This window comes from Dermacentor variabilis, chromosome 2 (assembly GCF_050947875.1).
Source record: "Dermacentor variabilis isolate Ectoservices chromosome 2, ASM5094787v1, whole genome shotgun sequence".
NCBI classification, from domain to species: Eukaryota; Metazoa; Arthropoda; class Arachnida; order Ixodida; family Ixodidae; genus Dermacentor; species Dermacentor variabilis.
The window spans coordinates 209,508,980-209,531,226 of NC_134569.1; the positions used below are offsets into that span (position 1 = coordinate 209,508,980).

The 22,247-nt window shown below is 46.6% G+C and overlaps 1 protein-coding gene across 2 annotated transcripts in view; it reads right to left on the reverse strand.

Annotated features, from left to right (window-relative positions):
* Positions 1-22,247, reverse strand: part of LOC142573071 (uncharacterized) — a 100,896-nt gene that overhangs the window by 11,459 nt on the left and 67,190 nt on the right. Inside the window, exon 5 of one of the 2 annotated variants that reach the window (XM_075682585.1) lies at positions 10,983-11,036. The exons of the other annotated variant lie outside the window; for it this stretch is intronic. Within the exon in view, the coding sequence (XP_075538700.1) occupies positions 10,983-11,036 (54 nt within the window). The remainder of the gene's footprint in view (positions 1-10,982; positions 11,037-22,247) is intronic. 2 annotated transcript variants of the gene reach the window in all.

Consider the following 22,247-nt stretch of genomic DNA (forward strand, 5'->3'; position numbering starts at 1 on the left):
GCTTCGAGAGAAGAGTGGCTTTTTCTTGAATGCAAGCTTTCTCATTCCCGTATTTAATTCGTAGTCTCGTTTAGGATTGTATTCTCACTCGATAGCCCAGGCCTTTGCGCAAGCTACGCTGAAGGGATTTATTGCAGGATCTTGGGCCGCTGCCCTACTTGGTCGTGGTCGCCGTGTCACGTTTCTTGAATCTGGGATCCTGGTCACTTGTATTGGGAGCCAGTATCTCGAGGTAAGTATGTGCGCCTGCAGTCTACACAGCGACATAGATTCGTAATATATACGCACCATGATTGGTGATCTCCGTTCGTTCTTTCCTGCTGCGGCCGTGGGCAAATTGTGATTGTGGCCTTGCTTGGCTGCAATTTGGCATGCATGGCGACCAGTATATGCGCTTACATGGTCCGTCGTGCGTGAAGTTGATACCCGCATGGGTGAAAAGGCCTGCAAAAGTGGCTGCCTAAGGTGATGCTCACGAAACCGACCACGTTCATATTAAGACGAAATGGGACTACAAGTGTGAGCGCCACATTAGCGGCCCCCCGAAAGAAAAGAAACGTGCACTTTGGAAAGGAGTTAACGATAAATTGTCAGGTAGTCCATGCAGCTGATGCATGCACCACCAGGTTTGTTCGCCACGCAAGTCACTCAGCTTCAACGGTGACTGTAGGTGCAAACAGTTGGGCACGGTTCGATCTCCTTGCGCTGCTGGTTGTCGCTGTTTACCAGACCGCCGTGTGGTACGACGAAAGTGAGACGTTCACGAGCTCGCATTAATTATTACAGCGTATCTCGACATCCAAATTTATTTTATACTCGTGTGCCAGAAGGTGCAGTGCTTGTCTACTGGCAATAAAGTCGCACGTTCTATCCACTCAGTTGCGGTATGTTTGTATCGGCGTCAGTAGAGGCTCTGTGGTCTCCGGACAATTACAATGCACCAGCTACGTGACAGCCAACGCAATGAGTCATGCTGTAACGCCAGCAGAGCGAGCACGACGTGTGCCAGCGTGCGCTGTCGGCGGAAAGCGGCCATATTAGATTTTGCTATATATATTTTATATATAAAAAAAGTTCATTTCCGCTTCGTGTATGAGCAGCGCCATGTATCGTACACCTGCTTAAGTCCCATGCACTTCCGCTGCTTTTATTCCTACCACTGGGGAAGGTAGAGCAGAGCGTGAGCAGTGATAGTCGGCTTCTTCCGAAAGCTCGTAATTATTACAGAAACTTGAAAGCAGGGTTTCGCTCACGCCAGCCTGTTTAATAAGCTCCGTGAATAAATATACTCAATAGCAGTAGGAAGAAGCGCACTGATCCAAATGCCCTTCTTGATTGACGTCAGCTGTTGGCACATACAGCTGACGTCATTCGGCCAAGCAGCTGCGTATAGGAATGCGCCATATTACCAAATAAGGCGACCAGACAATTTTCAGGTGCAAGCTTCTGTTAAAAAGAGAGTCTTTGAGAGAAAGGTGACTTCGCGCTCCGCTTGCGAGCTCCACGCGCCGCGCACGATTGCAAAACTTGGCTGAGATGTTCACTGCAGCGTATCGCATCCGCGGAGACTATGTCTTCAAGCCCGAAGGGTGGTTAAGGACTCCTTTGAGGTTCAATCCTTGGGCCTGCTTTATTTTTATTATTCGTTATGTTTGGATCGCACCGCTGGTACGATCTGTTGGGAACTCGGCGCTGGCGCCCGTGGTTGTACCTGGGTCGCAAGCCCCAAGGGTAGCGTTGGCCTGGCGGCCTGGGGTACAACTGGAAGCATCCGAAGGTCCCGGCAAAGCATGAGTCGACTGGTAACAACAAAACAACTTGTTTATTTTAACATCGCAAAGAGTTGGCGGTCAGGTTGACCGAAGTAGAGAGACGGGAGAGCACTTTACTCAGCAGAAGAAATCGGAGCCCTCCTTTTGGCGTCCGGGGGCAGCTGTTTTTATACTCTCGCAGTTGAGGGCAAGAAGGAACCCCTCAAAAGACGAGCACGTGAATGTACAATGGGCTAATGGTGACGCACACTGTCGTAGCGCTGCCGTAGCACCATGTCGAGCACGATCTCGTAGCACCCTGTCGTAGCGCTGCCGTAGCACCATGTCGAGCACGATCTCGTAGCACCCTGTCGTAGCGCTGCCGGTCGGGCACAATGACTGTAATGAGAGGATGATCCCTGCTTTCGCATCGCCTGGTTCGGGCACAATGACTGGAATGAGAGGGTGATCCTTTGCGGTCGCATCGCCGCAGTCGCGCCTGGAAACACCTGGCGATGAGCGTTGCGGCGACGACGATCGGGCCAAAATGTCTGCCGCCCCGCCGCAGTCGCGCCGGCAAAACCACGTGTCGCAGGCGAAACGCAACAGACCGCCCCGCCGGGGGAAGGAGATCCCGATGGACAGGGGACTGCATCCGCTGTCCGGAGGGATGTCGCTCGATGATGCTCATAACCGAAGTCGGGCGTCCCTCGACGTTTCTTGAGCGCAGCGCACAGAGAAGGCCTCGTTCTCTCGTTCAGGTTCGCACGGGACACTGCAAAGTGACTTCGGGAGAGTTCACATTTTTGTTCTCGTTCCCGGCAAGCGTTAGAACTACGCTGAAACTCAACCGCTCAGTCAGCAAGCACGGCACAACCCTCACTAAGCCCTGCCAGGCTCTTTCCCCTTTTTATACCACTGCCTAGTTCCTTACAGTAGTCTAGCATCACTCAGAACGCGTCCACAAATTGAAAAATTGCACTAGAAAGCATATCATCACTTTGAAACACTAAACAAAAGCAATATGTTAAAAAAAATCCTGCCTCAGGAAGAAAAACATCAGTAACAAGCAATTTTGAGGCTGATTCCTACGTTAGGGGCTTCGACTTAAGCCATCGGCGTTACCGTTGAGACTCCCCTTTTTGTAACGCACCTCAAAGGAATATTGTTGTAAAGCGAGGCTCCAGCGCAGGAGGCGGCCATTTTTGGGAGAGATGGTCTGCAGCCATTGGAGAGGGCAGTGATCCGTCTCAATGATAAACCTCGAGCCGGCTAGATAGCATGACAATTTCTGAACGGCCCACACGAGACACGCACACTCTTTCTCGGTGGCGCTATACGCCTGCTCACGACTGGACAGCTTACGACTAGCATACAGGACGGGGTGTTCTACTTCTCCATTTTCCCGTTGGCACAGTACAACGCCCATGCCTCGCTCACTAGCATCGCACTGAACAACGAACCCTTTTGTATAGTCTGGCGATCGTAGCACAGGCTGGTTTGTTAGGGCACTCTTTAGGGCGCTAAAAGCTCTTTCCTTTGTCTCGTCCCAGACGACTGTTTGAGGCTCTGTTTTTCTTAGAGCATCCGTCAGGGGAGCCGCGATATCAGAGTACCTGGGAATGTACCTCTGATAGTAGCCGGCGACACCTAAGAACGACCGAATATCGGTCTTCGTGCGCGGTTGCCAAAAGTCTCGCACAGCGGCCACTTTTATCTCAGAGGGGCGGCGACGACCCTGACCAATCACGTGACCGAGGTAGACAACCTCGGCCTGTGCTAACTGGCACTTAGGAGCCTTTACTGTCAAGCCCGCTTCGCGCAGGCGGGTTAGCACTGCCCGCAAGTGTGCCATATGCTCAGACCAGGATGCGGAGAATATCGCTACGTCGTCTAGATACGGTAAAGCGAATTCTTGCTGTCCCCGCAACACTTTATCCATGAGGCTTGAAAAACAGTATGGCGCGTTCCTCAAACCAAAACTCAACACTTTAGGACGGAATGTTCCCATTGGTGAAATGAACGCCGCATACCTACTAGCCTCTTCTGTAAGTGGAACCTGCCAATAACCCCTGACAAGATCTAGGGTGGAAATAAACTGAGCGCTACTAACTTTCTCAAGGCGCTCCTCGATGTTAGGGATCGGATAAATTTGATCCTTAGTGATGGAATTAAGCCTGCGGTAGTCGACGGAAGGACGAGGTTCCTTGCCCGGTACCTCAACTAAAATCAAAGGGGAGGTATAATCACTCTCACCTGCCTCAATAACACCGAGCTGTAGCATTTTCTTTACCTCAGCCTCCATAATATCGCTCTGGCGGGGTGACACCCGATACGCCTTGGATCGTACTGGCTCTGGGGAGGTAAGTTCTATATCATGAGTAAGTACAGAAGTCCTACCAGGCCTCTCAGAGAACAGACCTTGAAACTCTTGTAATAGCTGGTGTAGTTCGGTTTTCTGCTCGGGCGACAGCGGTGCTTTACTGATAAGGTCACTAATGACTTGACCGGTGTCTTCCCTGTTCGTCACTGAGCCTAGTCCCGGAAGCTCGACCGGAAGCTCTTCAGGAACGTTTACCATCATGCACACCACTGCTTCCCTTTGTCTATAAGGTTTGAGCAGATTACAGTGGTAAACTTGCTGTGCTTTCCGCTTTCCTGGCAGACTTACCACGTAGTTAACGTCCGACAGTTTCTGAACAATTCGTGCTGGGCCCTCCCACTGCACGTCTAGTTTGTTGTTTAGCGATGTGCGCAATATCATGACCTCATCGCCCACCTCAAAACGACGGGCCCTGGCTGTCCGATCATAATAAACCTTGGCCCTCTGCTGGGCCTTTGTCATTGCTTCACCTGACAACTCCTGTGCCCTTCTTAAGCGTTCGAGGAGCTTAAGTACGTACTCCACCACGACTGGGTCGTCGCCCCTACCTTCCCACGATTCTCGAAGCATGCGAAGCGGAGATCGAAGCGAGCGACCGTACACCAGTTCAGCTGGCGAAAACCCCGTAGCCGCATGCGGCGCGGTCCTTAAAGCAAACATCACCCCAGGCAGACACAGCTCCCAGTCAGTTCGATGTTCAAAACACAACGCTCTCAACACGCGCTTCATGACGGAGTGGAGCTTCTCAACGGAATTCGACTGTGGGTGGTACACTGAGCTGTGTAACAGCTTTACCCCACACCTTTCGAGAAAAGTTGTCGTCAAAGCGCTAGTAAACACTGTGCCCTGATCTGATTGGATTTCCGCAGGGAAACCAACTCGCGCAAATATGGACAGTAGTGCATTAACTATCTCAACTGAGCTGAGTTCTTTAAGCGGCACTGCTTCAGGGAACTTTGTCGCTGGGCAGATCACAGTCAAAATGTGTCTGTACCCCGTGGCTGTTACCGGCAGAGGTCCCACAGTATCAATAACGAGCCGTCTAAAAGGCTCCGTAATGATAGGTACCAATTTCAACGGCGCCCTCGATTTGTCCCCTGGTTTGCCCACCCGCTGACAAGTGTCACATGTCCTCACGAAATGGTCTGCGTCCCGAAAACACCCTGGCCAATAGTACTCTTGCAAGAGACGGTCCTTAGTTTTCTTAACTCCTAGGTGTCCGGACCACGAACCCCCGTGTGACAAGCGCAACAGATCCTGACGATAGCATTGAGGCACGATCAGCTGATCGAACTCCACTCCTCGGCGGTCTAGATACTTCCGGTACAGGACTCCACCTCTTTCCACAAAACGCGCAGTTTTCCTGGCGATACCTTCTTTGACATTGCAGCGCACGTTTTCCAGGCTGCCATCCTTTTTTTGCTCGGCTATCAAAGCCGTCCGGCTGACTTTTAGCAACCTATCAAGTCCGTCTGACGTAGGCGCGATGAGCAAATCAGTAGATAGCTCTTCTCACTTTCCCGCGTCGGGCGTTTCCTCTCCAGTATCTGGCGCCTTTAACGTTACAGACTCAAGTTTATTCAGTTCGGGCGTGCTCTGAATATCAGCTTGCTGCGCCTCTGACCCTTTTTCGTTGTTTGATAACGTCGGCCCCGCAACTACCGCCTTTGCAGCGAGCTCCCGAACCTTCGACCTGGTTAAGGCCTGAACACTAGCTTCACCAAACAAAAGCCCCTTCTCGCGCAGGAGGTGATCGGACCTGTTTGAAAATAGGTACGGGTACTGGGGTGGCAGCATAGATGACACTGCCGCCTCCGTCTCAAGCGCTCCGAAAGGTCCTTCAATAAGCACTTTTGCTACCGGCAGACACACGCTATGAGCTTCCACGGCTTGCTTGATCCATGCGCACTCGCCCGTGAACATATGGGGTTCTACGTAAGACGGGTGAACTACATCCATCGTAGCTGCGGAATCGCGAAGCACTCGGCACTCTTTCCCGTTCACGAGGAGGTCTCGCATGTAAGGCTCGAGAAGCTTCATGTTCTCGTCAGTGCTGCCTATTGAAAAAAACACAACTTTTGGTGTTGTTTCCGGACACTGCGCCGAAAAGTGACCCGGCTTCTGGCACGTATAACAAACGCCCGCTCGCCTCATCTCGAACCGCTTTCTGCGTTTGGCTGCCGCCGTCTCTTTACGTCTGGTCGGACTGCTTTCACTCGCATCCGCACTACGCGTATCCCCCTTTAATCTCATGGGCGTGAATTTCGGCCTCTCAAACTTCGAGCCAAATTCACCCTTTTGACCGTCCTTAGCTCCGCGAGCCCGACGCGTCACAAACTCCTCGGCTAGCTCAGCGGCTTTAGCCACCGTACAAACGTCTGGCCTATCCAAGACCCAGTATCGCACGTTCTCCGGTAACCGACTATAAAACTGTTCTAGCCCGAAGCACTGCAGAACTTTATCGTGGTCACCAAACGCTTTCTCTTCTTTGAGCCACTCCTGCATGTTCGACATAAGCCTATACGCAAACTCTGTATATGACTCACTTTTGCCTTTCTCATTTTCCCGAAACTTCCGACGGAACGCCTCCGCAGACAGCCGGTACTTTTTTAGAAGACTCGATTTCACTGTGTCGAAATCCTCTGCCTCCTCTCTATCCAAGCGAGCGACTACGTCGGCCGCCTCGCCGGGTAACAAAGTGAGCAAGCGCTGTGGCCACGTTTCCCGAGAGAACCCCTGCTTCTCGCACGTTCGCTCAAAGTTAACCAGGAACAAACCAATGTCCTCTCCAAGCTTAAACGGCCGCATCAGGTCAGTCATTTTGAACAATACGCGTTCTCCTGCACCGTGTGCCTGACTTCCATTACGAGCGCGTTCCATCTCTATCTCGAGACGCTTCATTTCCAAAGCGTGTTCGCGCTCTTCTTTTTCTTTCTGCTCTTTAAGTTCGCGCTCCTGTTTCTCTTTTTGCTCTTTAAGTTCGCGCTCCTGTTTCTCTTTTTGCTCTTTAAGTTCGCGCTCCTGTCTTTTTGACCTCTCCTCAATAGTGTCAAGGCATTCCGACAGCTCGTCATCCTCAGCCTCTAACTCAAGAATAGCCTTTAGCAGTTCAGGTTTTCTGAGTTTGTCCGAGACATCCAGACCCAACTCTCTTGCAAGCTCCAACAATTTCGGTTTGCGCAACGACTTCAAATCCATGGCTGCTCTGAATGCTGCTTTCTCTACTGCTTACTATTGTCTTGCCGCAAACTAACCCGGCAGCAACGACAACCACAATTACCAGCTCTGTTTCTGACACTAACAAAAGCCTGGCAAAGCTCAGAAGAAGAAAGTCCCGCACTCACCAAACCTCGCAGGCAGGAATTCCGCGCAGTCGTTCCGCTGCAGGCAACCAGTCGTCACACAGGGCTCGTTGCACTGCTCCCGGATCGTCGTTGAGCTGCTCAGCATACAGTCAACTGCATCTCTTTGCTGCTGGCCTCCGTTGTCGCGATCTCACCGCTGGCAGACAGTTGTTTGAAGTCGGAGGCGATCTCACCGCTGCCAACCAGATGTTTGGATCGCACCGCTGGTACGATCTGTTGGGAACTCGGCGCTGACGCCCGTGGTTGTACCTGGGTCGCAAGCCCCAAGGGTAGCGTTGGCCTGGCGGCCTGGGGTACAACTGGAAGCATCCGAAGGTCCCGGCAAAGCATGAGTCGACTGGTAACAACAAAACAACTTGTTTATTTTAACATCGCAAAGAGTTGGCGGTCAGGTTGACCGAAGTAGAGAGACGGGAGAGCACTTTACTCAGCAGAAGAAATCGGAGCCCTCCTTTTGGCGTCCGGGGGCAGCTGTTTTTATACTCTCGCAGTTGAGGGCAAGAAGGAACCCCTCAAAAGACGAGCACGTGAATGTACAATGGGCTAATGGTGACGCACACTGTCGTAGCGCTGCCGTAGCACCATGTCGAGCACGATCTCGTAGCACCCTGTCGTAGCGCTGCCGTAGCACCATGTCGAGCACGATCTCGTAGCACCCTGTCGTAGCGCTGCCGGTCGGGCACAATGACTGTAATGAGAGGATGATCCCTGCTTTCGCATCGCCTGGTTCGGGCACAATGACTGGAATGAGAGGGTGATCCTTTGCGGTCGCATCGCCGCAGTCGCGCCTGGAAACACCTGGCGATGAGCGTTGCGGCGACGACGATCGGGCCAAAATGTCTGCCGCCCCGCCGCAGTCGCGCCGGCAAAACCACGTGTCGCAGGCGAAACGCAACAGTTAACAATGTTCCGTCTATCGAGCCTGTCGCACTCAGGAGCATTGGTATACACAGACGCCATAGCGCTGGTTTGGTCGCTGACACCTTAAGCGAATTCCAGAAAATTATCAACGGGTAACTAAGGAGAATCGAGTCGTTTCTTTTCGAGCAACAGGTTAACATTAGCAGTGTTAATAGGCCAGGATATGTGCTTTTTCATGCTAGACCATGAGAGTTAAACTACAACTTGTGCTTGTACACATATAGAGTTTGCTGCTCTAGCCTGCTTCGTTTTATAGCTACATTTGATTTCGATATCAGCTGGCAAACCAAAATTATCAACCTAAGGGATGTCACGCTCTGCCAGGGGCTCTTGAATGTTTCGATACGCATTTTCTGCGCAGTCTTTACAAACACTCTTTGCATTTCTGCGCAGCCACCTTTATACAGACTCATTGAACAACCACATTCACCATATATTCAAAACCGGCAGGAACCGATTACGGACTGAAACCTTCTCCTTCTTCTGTTGAGCTGGTTGCGTGTAATACACTCATACGGTAGCAGCTGAAATATGCTTGTGTTGTGCGGGACCCGTTTACTAAAAGCGATATTGAGGAATTTGAAAAGATTCAGAGTTGCACTTATGTTTATATATAACTCTTATTCATGCTACTACGATTATGTTTCTCCAATTCAACTAATGAGATAAAATAAGATCTCGTCATTAGATACTCGTAAGAATGTACGTGGAATAAAATTTCTGTGTACCTTGCTAAATTGTATTTTGAAATATCATCACTCGCCCACTTGCAGCCATCGTCAATGCAACCCACGAGACATTATCATCCTCCCAAGTTAGCGCCAATTTGTTCACGTACAAATTTCTTCAAAGAATCATTTTTTCCCGCAAGCAATGTCTCACTGGAACTCACTGCCTCATTAACTATTTAATGCAGATGACATACTTCAGTCTCTCGTACAATTTTCCAGCCCTTAGGCCCTGAACCACTTTTTATCGAAGTGGAGGAAGGTATTTGAGGTGAAAATAGGATGTTCCAGAAATACCTTGCCGAAAAAGTACTTGAATGCGTGCAGCAGAAGCGGAGTTATTGGCAATCAAACACGGACTCCGCTGTGCTCCCACTCCTTCTTCAGTGCCTTGCGCTGCGAAGGCTACGGTGTAGTGGGGCGCGCCCACAACGCTCCGCCTTCTAAATGTCACCGTGGCGCGGAGTTCAAATTTCAATTGTGATGTTAACATAGACGCCACGACTTCCGATTTTGTTGCCTACGACGCGCTAAACAAGCCAAGCGCGGTTGCCCTCAGCGAGCCACAGTGCGCCTAGCTAGTCGACTCGTGACGGCAAACTGCGGCGGCCACGGTAACGCTACGTAGCCGACCGCAGCTACCAATAGCAGCCGCGCATGGGAGTCTGTTTATTAGGATATGAAGCGTAAACCTGCCTCGTTAAGATAGCAAGGAGGCAGGCTTCAGTTGAAAAGAGAGCGTTCGAGAGAAAGGCGACTTCGCGATCCGCTTGCGAGCTCCACGCACCGCGTATGGCTGCAAAACTTTGCTGAGATGTTCGCAGCCGCACATGCTACCCGCAAGATATGTTATTTCATCAAGCCCGAGGGATGGTTTAGGGCCCCTTTAAAGTTAGCAAGTTCGTGTAATTACATAGTGCATTATGAAGCGTTGTTTACTGAAATAACATATCGAGCACTAGAGGCAATGAAATAGTTCCTTCGCGTGCGCAGACCTCTTGAGAGAGCGCGAATAAACGCTGCAGAGCCTGTAAAGTATGGCTATATAAGCGACATGGCCTGCTCCACTTCGCAACTTCTCATGTTTTTCTATACTATTCCTGGGGTGGTGAAGATTTGCCGTATTTTTTGTGCAATTATATGTTTAATTGGGGGCGCACTTGACGTTTTTGAAATATTTGAAAAATACTCGCATCGAAGTATAGTGACTATTCGATTCGTTATTCGGAAGTTTCGAATATTCGCACACTCCTAACTACTAGTCATGGTCGCGGTCACGAAGCGTCGCTGTCACCAGAGTGGGAGAGATACAAAGAAACGGACCGGCACATTGTAGGTTGCGCCGACATTGTTCATACGCCGATTATGATAGTCGACCTTTGTAGACCGTTGCAGATTATTTCGCGTACTCGGCCTACGTACGGAACACCTAGCGTCTGGCGTCCGCTACTATGTGCTCCCTGCTAGAGGGCCTTCAGTATGCGGCAGCTACGCTATGCGCCCATTGCAGGCGCTATATGCAACAACATATCATAGTTACTGCGGTCGTTTGATTACCAGAATAACACGCGTATCAACCTTAAAATCTGATATCTATGTATTTGAATGCCAATGTGTTGTATACAATAAAACACGCTGATTGCGCGTAAGAGTCGCTGATTGCGCAAACATGCGCAATCGATTGCGCATGTTTGCCGTGTATATAATCGTCAAATGTATACTAAATATTGGCATACACATTAACTCTGCTGTAACTTTGTAGCCAACGACTCTCTGCAATGGATAATAGACTGGTAGCACACCATTTCGCGAGATATGTAGTCGACTTCCTTACGTTCAAATGTTCCAGCATGGCATTCAACTGTTCCACAGTAACGGAGAACATCTCCTAAAGATAAGTAGAAACTGGGTGTTAAACATGAATCGACTCCACATTTTATAGAGACCACCACCAGACAGAAAATAAATCACTACTCATTGCTCTAGCGCCACCAAAGCATGTGTTGACAGTGCTCATGCTGCACATCTACAAGTAAGATGGGATTGGTAACTGGCTATAGCAAGGGCACATCTACTGGGACGATTGATCCCATAAAAAGAAATCCGAGCAGGACAGAAACATTGCAGAAATCCGTTGTGTTGTACTTCGCAAAACAACAACAACAACAACAACAATACACGAGAGGTCACACAGGTTTAGAGAAATGTGAGGATTCAAAATAAACGGTTCAATTTCCCTGTGGGACATTTGTAGGTTTATTTGAAACTTTCGGACATAATATGAATAAAATGTCGCGAGTTGGTCCTTTTAGGGATGTACAAAAATAAATGCTCCCCCAGTAGCAATGGGTAACAACAAAGCTTTAAATTATATTTACGTTGCAATGCTATCACCATAAGCAGAAAATGAAAAATAGGAATTTCAAGCTTTGTATAAGTAACAGGGAACCATTTCTTGCGCCTATGTTGTGATTAAAAATTGCTTCACAATATCTCAAATAACAATCGGGTGCTAAAAGTAGTATAAGGTATTCAGAACCACTTCCTGCAGAGAAACCACGTAGTTGCCTGTGTGCTCGAACCGAGAAGTGTGTTTTATAAGGTGATAGCTTTATCATCGCTTATGCTTGTACCTGGTTAGCCTTCAAAAGAATGCCATAGACTGTAGACTAATTTACTAATACAGTAATACGCCATTATTTCATCTCGAAAGCTTCGATGATTTCGCTAGTTTTCTTGCTTGTGTGTCGTGACCACACTGGACCAGCCTTTCCAAGGGGCCGTTATAGGGTCAGCACTGCGATATAATTGATACACACAAACTGCAGAGAAAGGCACAAAAGAAGAGAGAGTAAACTTTATAGAAAAGAGCACACGAGTGTAGGTAGCTCTTCCGCTGTGCCTTGAATCCAGGAGTCGAGCGGTCTTCCCTTACAAAAATGACTTTAGACTGTCTATAGAAAGTCTATAGACTTCTCATAGACGACCTTTCCTTCCTATAGATTTGGACTTTTGTTGATATAAAGTCTATAGACTGTCTATAGACGAAAGTCGATAAAGTTTCTATTTCTTTTTGTCTATTCGCAGTCTATAGACGGTCTATAGAAAAAAGTCGATAAGGTGTTTGTTTCCTTTTTGTCTGCTTCCCCTCTATGGACTACTTTTAGACGAACGTCGATACAGTGTCTATTTATTTTTGTCCATATACTTTGTATATAGACTTTCTGTAGACGAAAGTCGATAAGATTTCTATTTCTTTTTGTCTACTCGCAGTCTATAGACGGTCTATAGAAAAAATTCGATAGGGAGTTTGTTTCTTCTTTGTCTACTTCCCCTCTATATGGGCTACCTGTAGACGAAAGCCGATACAGTTTCTATTTATTTTTGTCCATACTTTGTCTGTTGACTCTCTATATTATGGACAATAGTCGACAAGGTTTCTATTTTTTTCTCTACTCCTGGTGTATTGAATGTCTATAGAAGAAAGTCGATAATATGTAATTCCGAGTTCCCATACCCCACGCCCTCTGCGAACGCGATGATATGGCACTGGTTCATGCACGACGGCACCGCAACCCCGGCGCGGCGGGCAAGCCGTGCAGACTGCTAGTCTGCGTTCGGCGCAGCTGCACCGAACGAGGATCGCGGCGGAGCAGGCACCGTCCGAGTCACCAAGGCCTTCCAGGCACCCGAAGGCCCTAAACCTGGCTGCTTCCCGGACGTACACTTCGCGAAGACCAGGTGGTGAAGGTCAGATGGTGAAGATGTGGCAAAGGGGGTGAATAAGTGGCGAAAGCCCGCAGACCAGGTGGTGAATTCACCACCTCTGAGTTGTCGTGGTCTTGCATGTCTATAGATTAACAATAGACAAACATCGTTAATCTGGGCCCAACCCGTGTACGCTGTAACGAAGCGCAGGTACCGGTGGATAATACATAGCTGCATTTGACATAAGCCACTAAAGTTGTATACTGCTGAGATTGCTATAGAGCCTATTTGTAGACTTTAGTATACACATAGTGTATACCTCCGCATTTGTTGACCACATATGATCTACGTAGTCACTCTCGGCAATACCAAGACAGTCTTCACAGTTGTCGCATCACTTTTGCGGCGGTAGAATAACGGAAGCAAAACGCCGATCCAATTGTTAAAATATATGTTATGAACGCCAGCTTCAGATAAAAGTGGATTCGAAACAGGCATCAAGCTAACAGCAAAGGCACTCGTAATGTTTGTAGCTGACAACGCGGACTTTGTGAATGTGCCATGAACCGATGTCGCGCATGTGGTGTTCGCGTTGTGTGTCGTCCGATTCTCGGATACTTTTCACATTGTCTTCATATCTCGGCTGCGTCACTAACATCGGGCGACTTTTGTTGCCTAATATCCTGCACTATAAACTCATCAACGTTTCTCATTCACTTAAAATAGGTGCCAAATTCTCTGAGCCCACCCAGTATTTCGCCGGCGGTATGCCTGCGCAGCCACGCATATGAGTACCTCAATGCTGTACTGATTGCTTTGACCTATCATCGGAACAGAAAATTAGCACTAACATACGTGCGGGCATCACATTTAGCGGTACGCTGGAAGATATGCTACAAATACGCTGTATTACTCATCGACGCTGACAATAATGCGTCTAAAACGTCTGAAGGGCACCGTAACGGCTTTTACAAACTGCGCATTCATGTTAGCGTTCCAGTCTGATACGATAGCCCACAGCGTTTGTCTTGCAACCTGCCAGCGCATATCCTTCGTCCACGAAAAAAATGCATAACGGAAAAGAAAAGCCACCCGTTCCGGCGCGCATGGCGCGCAGAGAGAGAGAAAGAGACAAAGAAAAAAATGAAGGAGGAAAAGGCGCTCACACTCCTCCGAGCGCGCACGCCCTCCGCGCGGAGCTCCTGCGCATGCTCGGAGTTCTTGCGCATGCGCGGCGGTGCGCCGTCTCAACGAGCGCGCCAGGCACGTAAACGGTTGTGCCGGTGTGCGGTGTCTCCCTGAACGTTGATGTCTGTGTATGCGTGTCTTCTTTGTGGCATCACAAGTCAACTACATTGAATGGTAAGCTTTATCAAAGACGTTTTGCGTCAATACCTCATGATTATGTGAGCGCATTTCGTAGCGCGAAGCGGCTGCACGTAGCGCAGGCGATTCGGGTATAGTGTCGGTTTGTCGTTGACCTGGTTTGATAACGCGCACCTGTTCTCGCTTCTACTATACGGAATGTTTTACGTCGAGCGATCGCTCGTGCTTGTTGATTTTATCATTATAGCTTAGGTGCGTAAAAAAGGAAGTACACCATGTTTTAACTTGATACTGAGCTACCACTAAGCGGATTGTGTGTGTTGGGCAGCCAGTGTGGTAGATCTCATTTAGTGGCGCTTGATCCGGCCGCGATGAATGCTGCACCGTATGTGTAGCGAAATTCTCGTGACACGCTTTACGCATATATCTCGAAATTGTGTTAGCATCAAGAATTTTCAAACAGACAGGCATAGTTGAATAACTGCTAGCGTACTAGGATGAAAGGCCGTGTTTGCGGGGCATGCATCAGCAGTGTGTGCGCTGCCGTTTTCGCATAGTTTAAAAGTAGCAGTATTTTTAAGTTTCCTGGCAACTAATCTAAATAATTTTGGGAAGTTACAGCAAGCAAAACACGAGACTTGAAGAAATATCTAGTAGAAATCTCTAGATTCACCCAATCTATATATACGCAACCACAAACGCTTTTGGAGCATGAAACCTGCGATAAGCTTAGTCACTTGCAGCTCCGCAACTTAGCCGAAAAAATTAGAGAACAATAAATTAGTCGCTCCGGGAACACCTTTACACGTTTCAAACTGAAGGCATTGCGTTTGACGGTAGTTGGAAGATTTGTTTTTTGTCTCTTTTTTAAACAATTTAGCAGCAGAAGTTATCTTTCGAGCTATATGAAAAGCGTTAAGCGGCTTCCGATGCTTCGGCGTTCTGTAGTTTACGTGCTCTTAATCACAAGGCAGCTGCTGGCGCAGATTCGCATTGTGCTAATCGTGCATGGTACGAAGCCATTGTCGTGCGTAATAAGTGTTCCGGTTTTCATTACTGTTGCATGTAGCGCCGTCGTCTTGGACAGACTGCATACAATATGCGCTGTACAAAAGAAAAAAAGAGCCAGATTATCAATTTGGTGGTCTTTTCTAAGTAGATAACGCACAGATTATTCAAATAATTCAGTGGGCATTGCATTTGTTCTACCCTTATCAACACACCTAAGAGATCGTAACATGTTTTAGTTGATAAGTAACCTGATCAGTACGCCCCAATTCATGTGCATTCTACTGAAAGTGTGGCAAATGTATTCATCTCGAAGTATGAGAAAAGAGACATTGCAGACTGTTCTAAGCGGAAGTAAATTGCAAATCTTAACGTGATTGTTCAAAACTGCAGTCAGTATGCTGAGCATGTTCGTTCGGCACGAGCATATTGTATTAACACCTGAAAAATGTGCACAGTCCAGCCGGGTATCTTTGTTTCAACAAGTATTATTATAGGAATCGTTTGGGATTCTCGCATTTCTTTTATTTTTATAAGTACACTGTGTGTCACATGAACCTGTCCTAAAACGAAACGTACCGTTGCTGGCACCGGCGACCATTACGGTTGTCTAACTGCTTATCATACTGTAGTATAACGAAACATCATAATGGTACTGATTAATATTCCCATGTAGTCTTTAGTCAGAGGTAAACAAAGTTAACTAGAGGCATAAGTGATGAGAGCAAATTATATTGAAAACTACTACTGAAGCGTAAAAATAACTAATTGTATAACTCATTGTATAGTTTTTCCTCACATTGTTGCATTTGCTTTACGTGTGTCTCTGTGTCTTCCGTGCTGTACTCGTGTGGCCATAAATTACGAACTTGCCGAAGCCCTTGTCAGCTTTATTAATCAAGGGATTCAAGTCAGTTGAATCTAACACTGCATGTCAAGTGACTGACGTGTTATTCGTTTTATCTAAATATTATGGACTGGCAGTACTTGGCAAGCATTAAACCACAATATTTTTTTATTACACTTTAGCTGCAGGCGTCATAGATTGCGAGAAAATTTTCATGAAAACAGCCAGGGAAGGCTTGGAAAAAGATCGGGAAATTTTAAAATGGCCACATAGGTATGCTGTCTTGTTATATGTCATACAATGTTTCCAGAGAATCTCTGAGTTAAATATATTTTTAAAACGTTTCACCTGATAAAAATTGAAGGAAATTGGTTCCATTTATTGAAAAATAAAAGAAAGTCAAGCTTACTGACAAGGGATTTCTTACTCAATATGTGTTTTTTTTTGCGTTAACTAAACGTCCTGAACCTCGATAGCCTAGAAAAAATTTTCATCTTTCAAAGCACCTTAAATAATTTACTGTAATAGAATTCATTCGAACTATACTATCAGTTCTGTTTCCTAGGAGGTGCATATCTGTCGTGCCATGACACAAAGTGCTCGTGTGGTATTTCGGGTGCTCATGTGGTATACCTAACTTGGAAACCTGTTAGCACGCCCAAGAGGCCTCATTACCTGTAACAAATTAAGTGACCATATCGATACAATCAGCCCATCTGCCTTCCGTTGAAGTTATGGCCAATCACCCATTCATTTAAAAGTATGAGAAAGACATTTAAATGTGTATTAAGCAAAATAAATTACAATCTTAGACATGATACTGTGAATATTCCAGTCACGTCTTCTGAAAATATCCCTCTGCACGGGCATACTTAACTACCAGCCAAAAAAATGTACAGACAGCCCAACTGGGTAACGTTTCAGCAATAAATATAGAGACCATTTGGGATAAGTACAATAATGCATCATATATGAACGTGTCATAAAAGGGAACATACTGTTGCTGGCACGAGCAGCAGTTGTGACTGTTTAATTGTTCACCATACCATGCAATAAAACATTCTATAAAGGTGCTGATTTGTATTGACAAGCAGCCATTAGTCATAGTTAAACCGCATTAAGTATTGACTTCGATGGTTTGAGCAAATATATTAAGCTGCTTAATGAACACACAAAGAATATACACTTGTTATTTTTGCCTCTTATTGCTGCATCTACTTATTTGCAGCATACACCTGCAGCACCTTTGGGACTAATGACACAAAGGTCAAGGCCAGCCTGGCGACCATGCTTGCCAAGGAGTAGTGTAAATATTTAATCTGTTTCCATAATAGCATACGACATGAATTTAAGGAATTCATCTATTATATCGAGCAATAAAAACGGTGAATGCATTGCTGGCGCATTTGTTTTATTTTTCGCACTGCATGATTCAGCACTATATAAATTCTTTCTGTTTGTGCAACATATATGAAAGTACAGCTGGTTCAGAAGCATTATTAATCTTCTAACGGTAATGCATAAGTGCAGATGAAAAGGAACAGGTGCACATGCATAAATACATTCAAAACTTTTTGCTACCGCATGTAAACAAAAATGTAAACTAACTTGTAGATAGCCGCTATGGAGTTATGGCCTTATACACTCTTTGTAGACTTGTCTATAAGATGTCTGTGTATATAGAGTGCCTATAGATTAAAAAAAATTCATATTTGTTAACAAATGTCTGCAGAATGTCATAGAAAAAAAGTGTATCGGACTATAAAGTTCTGTTTTTGTAGACTGAAGTCTATAGAATGTCTATAGACTATGTATATACATTTGTATATAGACATTCCATAGACTTCAGTCTACAAAAGTAGAACTGTATATATAGTTCTACTTTTGTAGACTGATGTGTATAAAATGTCTACGGACAAATCTCATCTGTAGACATTCTATAGACTTCAGTCTACAAAAGTAGAACTGTAAGCCTATACACTTGTCCATAGACAGTCTATAGACAGTCTATAGACTCAGACTTCTTATAGACTAGTCTATAAAAAGTGTATGGCCATAAGTCTCTAGACTGTCTATAGGCAGTGTATAGACAGTCTATAGACTCAGACTTTTTATAGACTAGTCTATAAAAAGTGTATGGCCATAAGTCTGTAGACCGTCTATAGACAGTCTATAGACTCAGACTTCTTATAGACTAGTCTATAAAAAGTGTATGGCCATAAGTCTATAGACAGTCTATATACAATCTATAGACTCAGACTTTTTATAGACTAGTCTATAAAAAGTATGGCTATAAGTCTATAGACTGTCTATAGACTGTGTATAGACAGTCTATAGACTCAGACTTTTTATGGACTAGTCTATAAAAAGTGTATGGCCATAAGTCTATAGACTGTCTATAGACTAGTCTAAAGAAATGTCTATAGACAGTCTATAGACTCAGACTTTTTATAGACTAGTCTATAAAAAGTGTATGTCCATAAATCTATAGACTGTCTATAGACTAGTCTAAAGAAATGTCTATAGACAGTCTATAGACTTCATAGACAAATGTCTATAGACTGTCTATGGACTTTCTATAAAAATTTTTGTAAGGGTTAGCCCTTCTCGCTCGGTCGACAAGCTGGTCCGTCAAGTCTGAGCTCGGCAGCGCTGCATTCCATTGCCGTGTGGTGGGATGTGTTAGGGGCGTGAGCTGCGGTGTGCTTGCGCAAGCCCATACCATGCGGCAAAGCGTTGCGCATTGATCGTAGTGTGGGCATTCATAGGAATACAGTGCAGGTGTGGCAGAGACTCAAATATGGATATGTGTTTGTTTGGAGTTTTTTTTTCATATTATGGCTTCCTCTCGCGTCAGAGCATTATGAGACGGCGGTAGTGTTCTTCGTGAAAGGCGATAGTACTCTATGTTGGAGGTGCGTGTAGGTTAATGGCATGAGCTCGGGTTAGGACTGCTCGGCGTAACCCTATCGCGGCTACCGGAGTGCATGCGCTCGGGCGTAGGCGTGTGCCTGCTCGTTGACGCGTAAAGACTCATGCCCCAGAGTACACACGATTTGTATGTATGGCGGGAGTTGGTGCGCCCCAATCAGAATGCCATGTGTGGCCCTGGAAATCTTGGCCCTGGAAACGTTTCTGCATGCCGTCTGAGAGTCCGTCCGAACTGTGATGCACTCCCAGTGTGGTCTCGTCGTGATGGCTAATGCTATCACGGCTAACGCTAGTTACTGTGCCTCTGCAGCGCTCGTTCCGGAAACCGACGACGCATTTATTTCGGTCCCGTGATTGTCGACTGCACTGGTGACAACTGTAGTGCTTATTTCGGTGCTCGCGGCGTCTACGTACAAGGCATTGCGGTGTTTCTCATACTTCCTCGCGAGCGCCTGCGCTCGGGCATGTCGCCATCCGATATGGAAGCTCGGGTGCATGTTTCTGGAAATTGGTGAGACGTGCACAGTTTCCTGTATTCGTGTTGGAATTTTTGTCAATGCGCTGGTCTCCCGTACGGAATGCCCAAGACGTTTCAAGACGCAGTGTCCAGCTGTTGTGCGTTGTAGCCTTTCCTTCTCGTTTACCAGGTTGGCCTCTGTGATTTCCCATGCGTTGCTGTACACCCCTCTCTCCTCGAGCCGAAAAGTAACATTTCCGGGTGGGAGTCCGAGCGCTTGCTTATACGCCTTGCGTATCAGCCGGTCGAGTACCTCCACTTCCGCATTGCTGAAATTTAAATATGGTGTCGAGTGCGCAATGCGACTCACGACAAGAGCCTGCACAAGTTGGATCAGGTCCAGTTCTTTGAGTCCCTTCTTCTGGTAATTCATTGCGCCATGCGCAAGATCTGGGTGGTTGTGTATGTTAGCTTCTGTACGGCACATCCTCCGCCCCCGTTCTTTTGTAATTAGAAGCCGAGGATACGAAGTCTGTCTTCCTTGGGAATTATTCTAGGACCTATTCGCAGGTGGGTGGTTGTTCCCTGGGTTGTTGATCGTCTTTGTGAGCGCTTCTCAATTGTGAGGAGCTCCAGCTTCTCCGGCGCGCATTGCAGTCTACATGTCTCCGCGTATCTTGCTACGACGTCCACTACCTCCTGAAATGCCCCTTGTTCTATGGACCGTCTGACCGTCCATATCTTGATGTCCAATGTGTACAAGGCAGTCACCAAAGTTGCTCAATAGTCTGGACTACTAGGTATGCGTTGATGATGAATTTGTTGTTTTACGGCGCAAGGGCCAATTATGACCAAAGAGCGCCAGGTCAGTGTTGATGCGTTTGCAGTGGGTAGATGAATTCCGTGAGTTATTGTGACGTAGCTGTAAAGGGGCCTAAAAGCGATCTCTGTAAAGTGCATAAAAGCTATATGTAATAAAATTATGGCAATCACTAATGAGTACTACTAAGAGCACAAAAGATACATTGTGATAGAATGATGATATTTTAAAGCACATGAAGGCAAACTTTTGCAAGGCGCACTGCTGCCTAAGAGAGCCTTTGAAACAGAAGAGCCTGAAGGCATGCGCTGTACAAAAATAAATTATCGCAGCGGCATCCTCTGGAGGGAGGATGTGCTACAAATTTGTAGTGCTAACAACATGTAAGACAACATCGTTTCAGAAACTTAGGACTGGTCTGGTGTCAAACAACGGTTTTGTACCAAGAAACATTGCAGGATGAAGGGGGATGTGCTGCCGGTATGCTAGCGGAAAGTTTTTTTCTCTCTGTTTCGGCTTCCCGACACTCCAGGAGGGCGTGGAGGACAGTGAGCCTTTTACCGCATCTACCACAAGATGGTGGCTCATTTACAGTTAGCAGAAAACTGTGTGTGGCATATGTGTGTCCTATTCTGAGACGACAGAATAGGACTTCTGTTCCACGGGTTTTTGTTGCGGAGTGCCGATAACCCAGTTTTGGCTTAATCAAGTGAAGCTTATTATTTGTTTCAGCATCCCATAAGCGCTGCCAGTGGCTTCTCAGTTTCTTTCGGATGAAAGACTTTAGGTCTAAGGCAGGTAGTGCACCGGTGGAATAGATATCTTGTGAAGCACTTGATGTGGCAATTTGGTCAGCCAGCATATTACCCTCAATGCCCCTTTGTCCAGGTACCCAGCATATTATGACTTGCTGCTGAGACATGTACGATATGCAAATAACGGAATAAAGCTCGATAAGTACAGGGTTTCAATGATTGCGGAGGAACATTAGGGCTTTTACGACGCTTAGAGAGTCGGTGTATATAATGGCTTTGTGCAACTTGGCTTTCTTGATTTGTTTAACAGCAGATAGAATTGCATAAGCTTCCGGGGTGAATATGCTTGTTTCCGGTTGCAGTCCATCGGACTCGGAGAAGGATGGTCCGATTGCAGCATAAAACACGCCGGCATGTGACTTAGTAGCGTCAATGTAAAACTCTATGCACGAGTACTTCGATTGAAGTTCCAAGAAGTTCATTCCAATAAGTGCCTCTTGGGCGTGTTTTGTCACCTCTACGAGTGATGTATCACATTCTAGGGGCTTCCACTAATACGGCGGCAATGGCTTAGCTGGGACCATCAGGTTTTGCTGAAGAATTGGAACTTGCATTTCCTCAGCAAGCTTTCTAATGCGCAGAGTGAATGGTTCTCTTGCTGCAGGTCGATTATTAAAGAGAATTGCAGATACCACGTCGTTTATGCTTACATAAGAGGGATGGTCGCGGTTCGCGTTCACTTTTAGAAATTACATGAAACTGGAGTATTACATTTGAAGATGAAGCGACCACTCATTAGCTTCAACGTAGAGACTCTCTACAGGACTTGTCCTGAAGGCACCGGTCGCCAAGCGGATACCTAAGTGGTGAACAGGGTCAAGAATCTTCAAAGAACTTGGGCTGGCAGATTGATATACTATGGCCCCATAGTCTAAGCGTGTGCGTATAAGACTTTTGTACACGTTCATCAGACACTTCCTGTCGCTGCCCCATGTTGTATGTGATAAAATTTTAAGAATGTTCATTGTTTTTAGACATTTCTCTTTTAGGTGCTTTAAGTGTGGAATAAAGGTCAGTTTTGAATCTGATATGATTCCTAAAAATTTGTGTTGTGTGACAACTGCTATGTGCTGTCCATGTAGTTCTACACTGGGCTCTGCAAATAGGCCTCTTTTTCGTGTACAAGGGACACATGAGCTTTTAACAGGATTCAGTTTAAAGCCGTTTTCCTCTCCCCATTTACACAC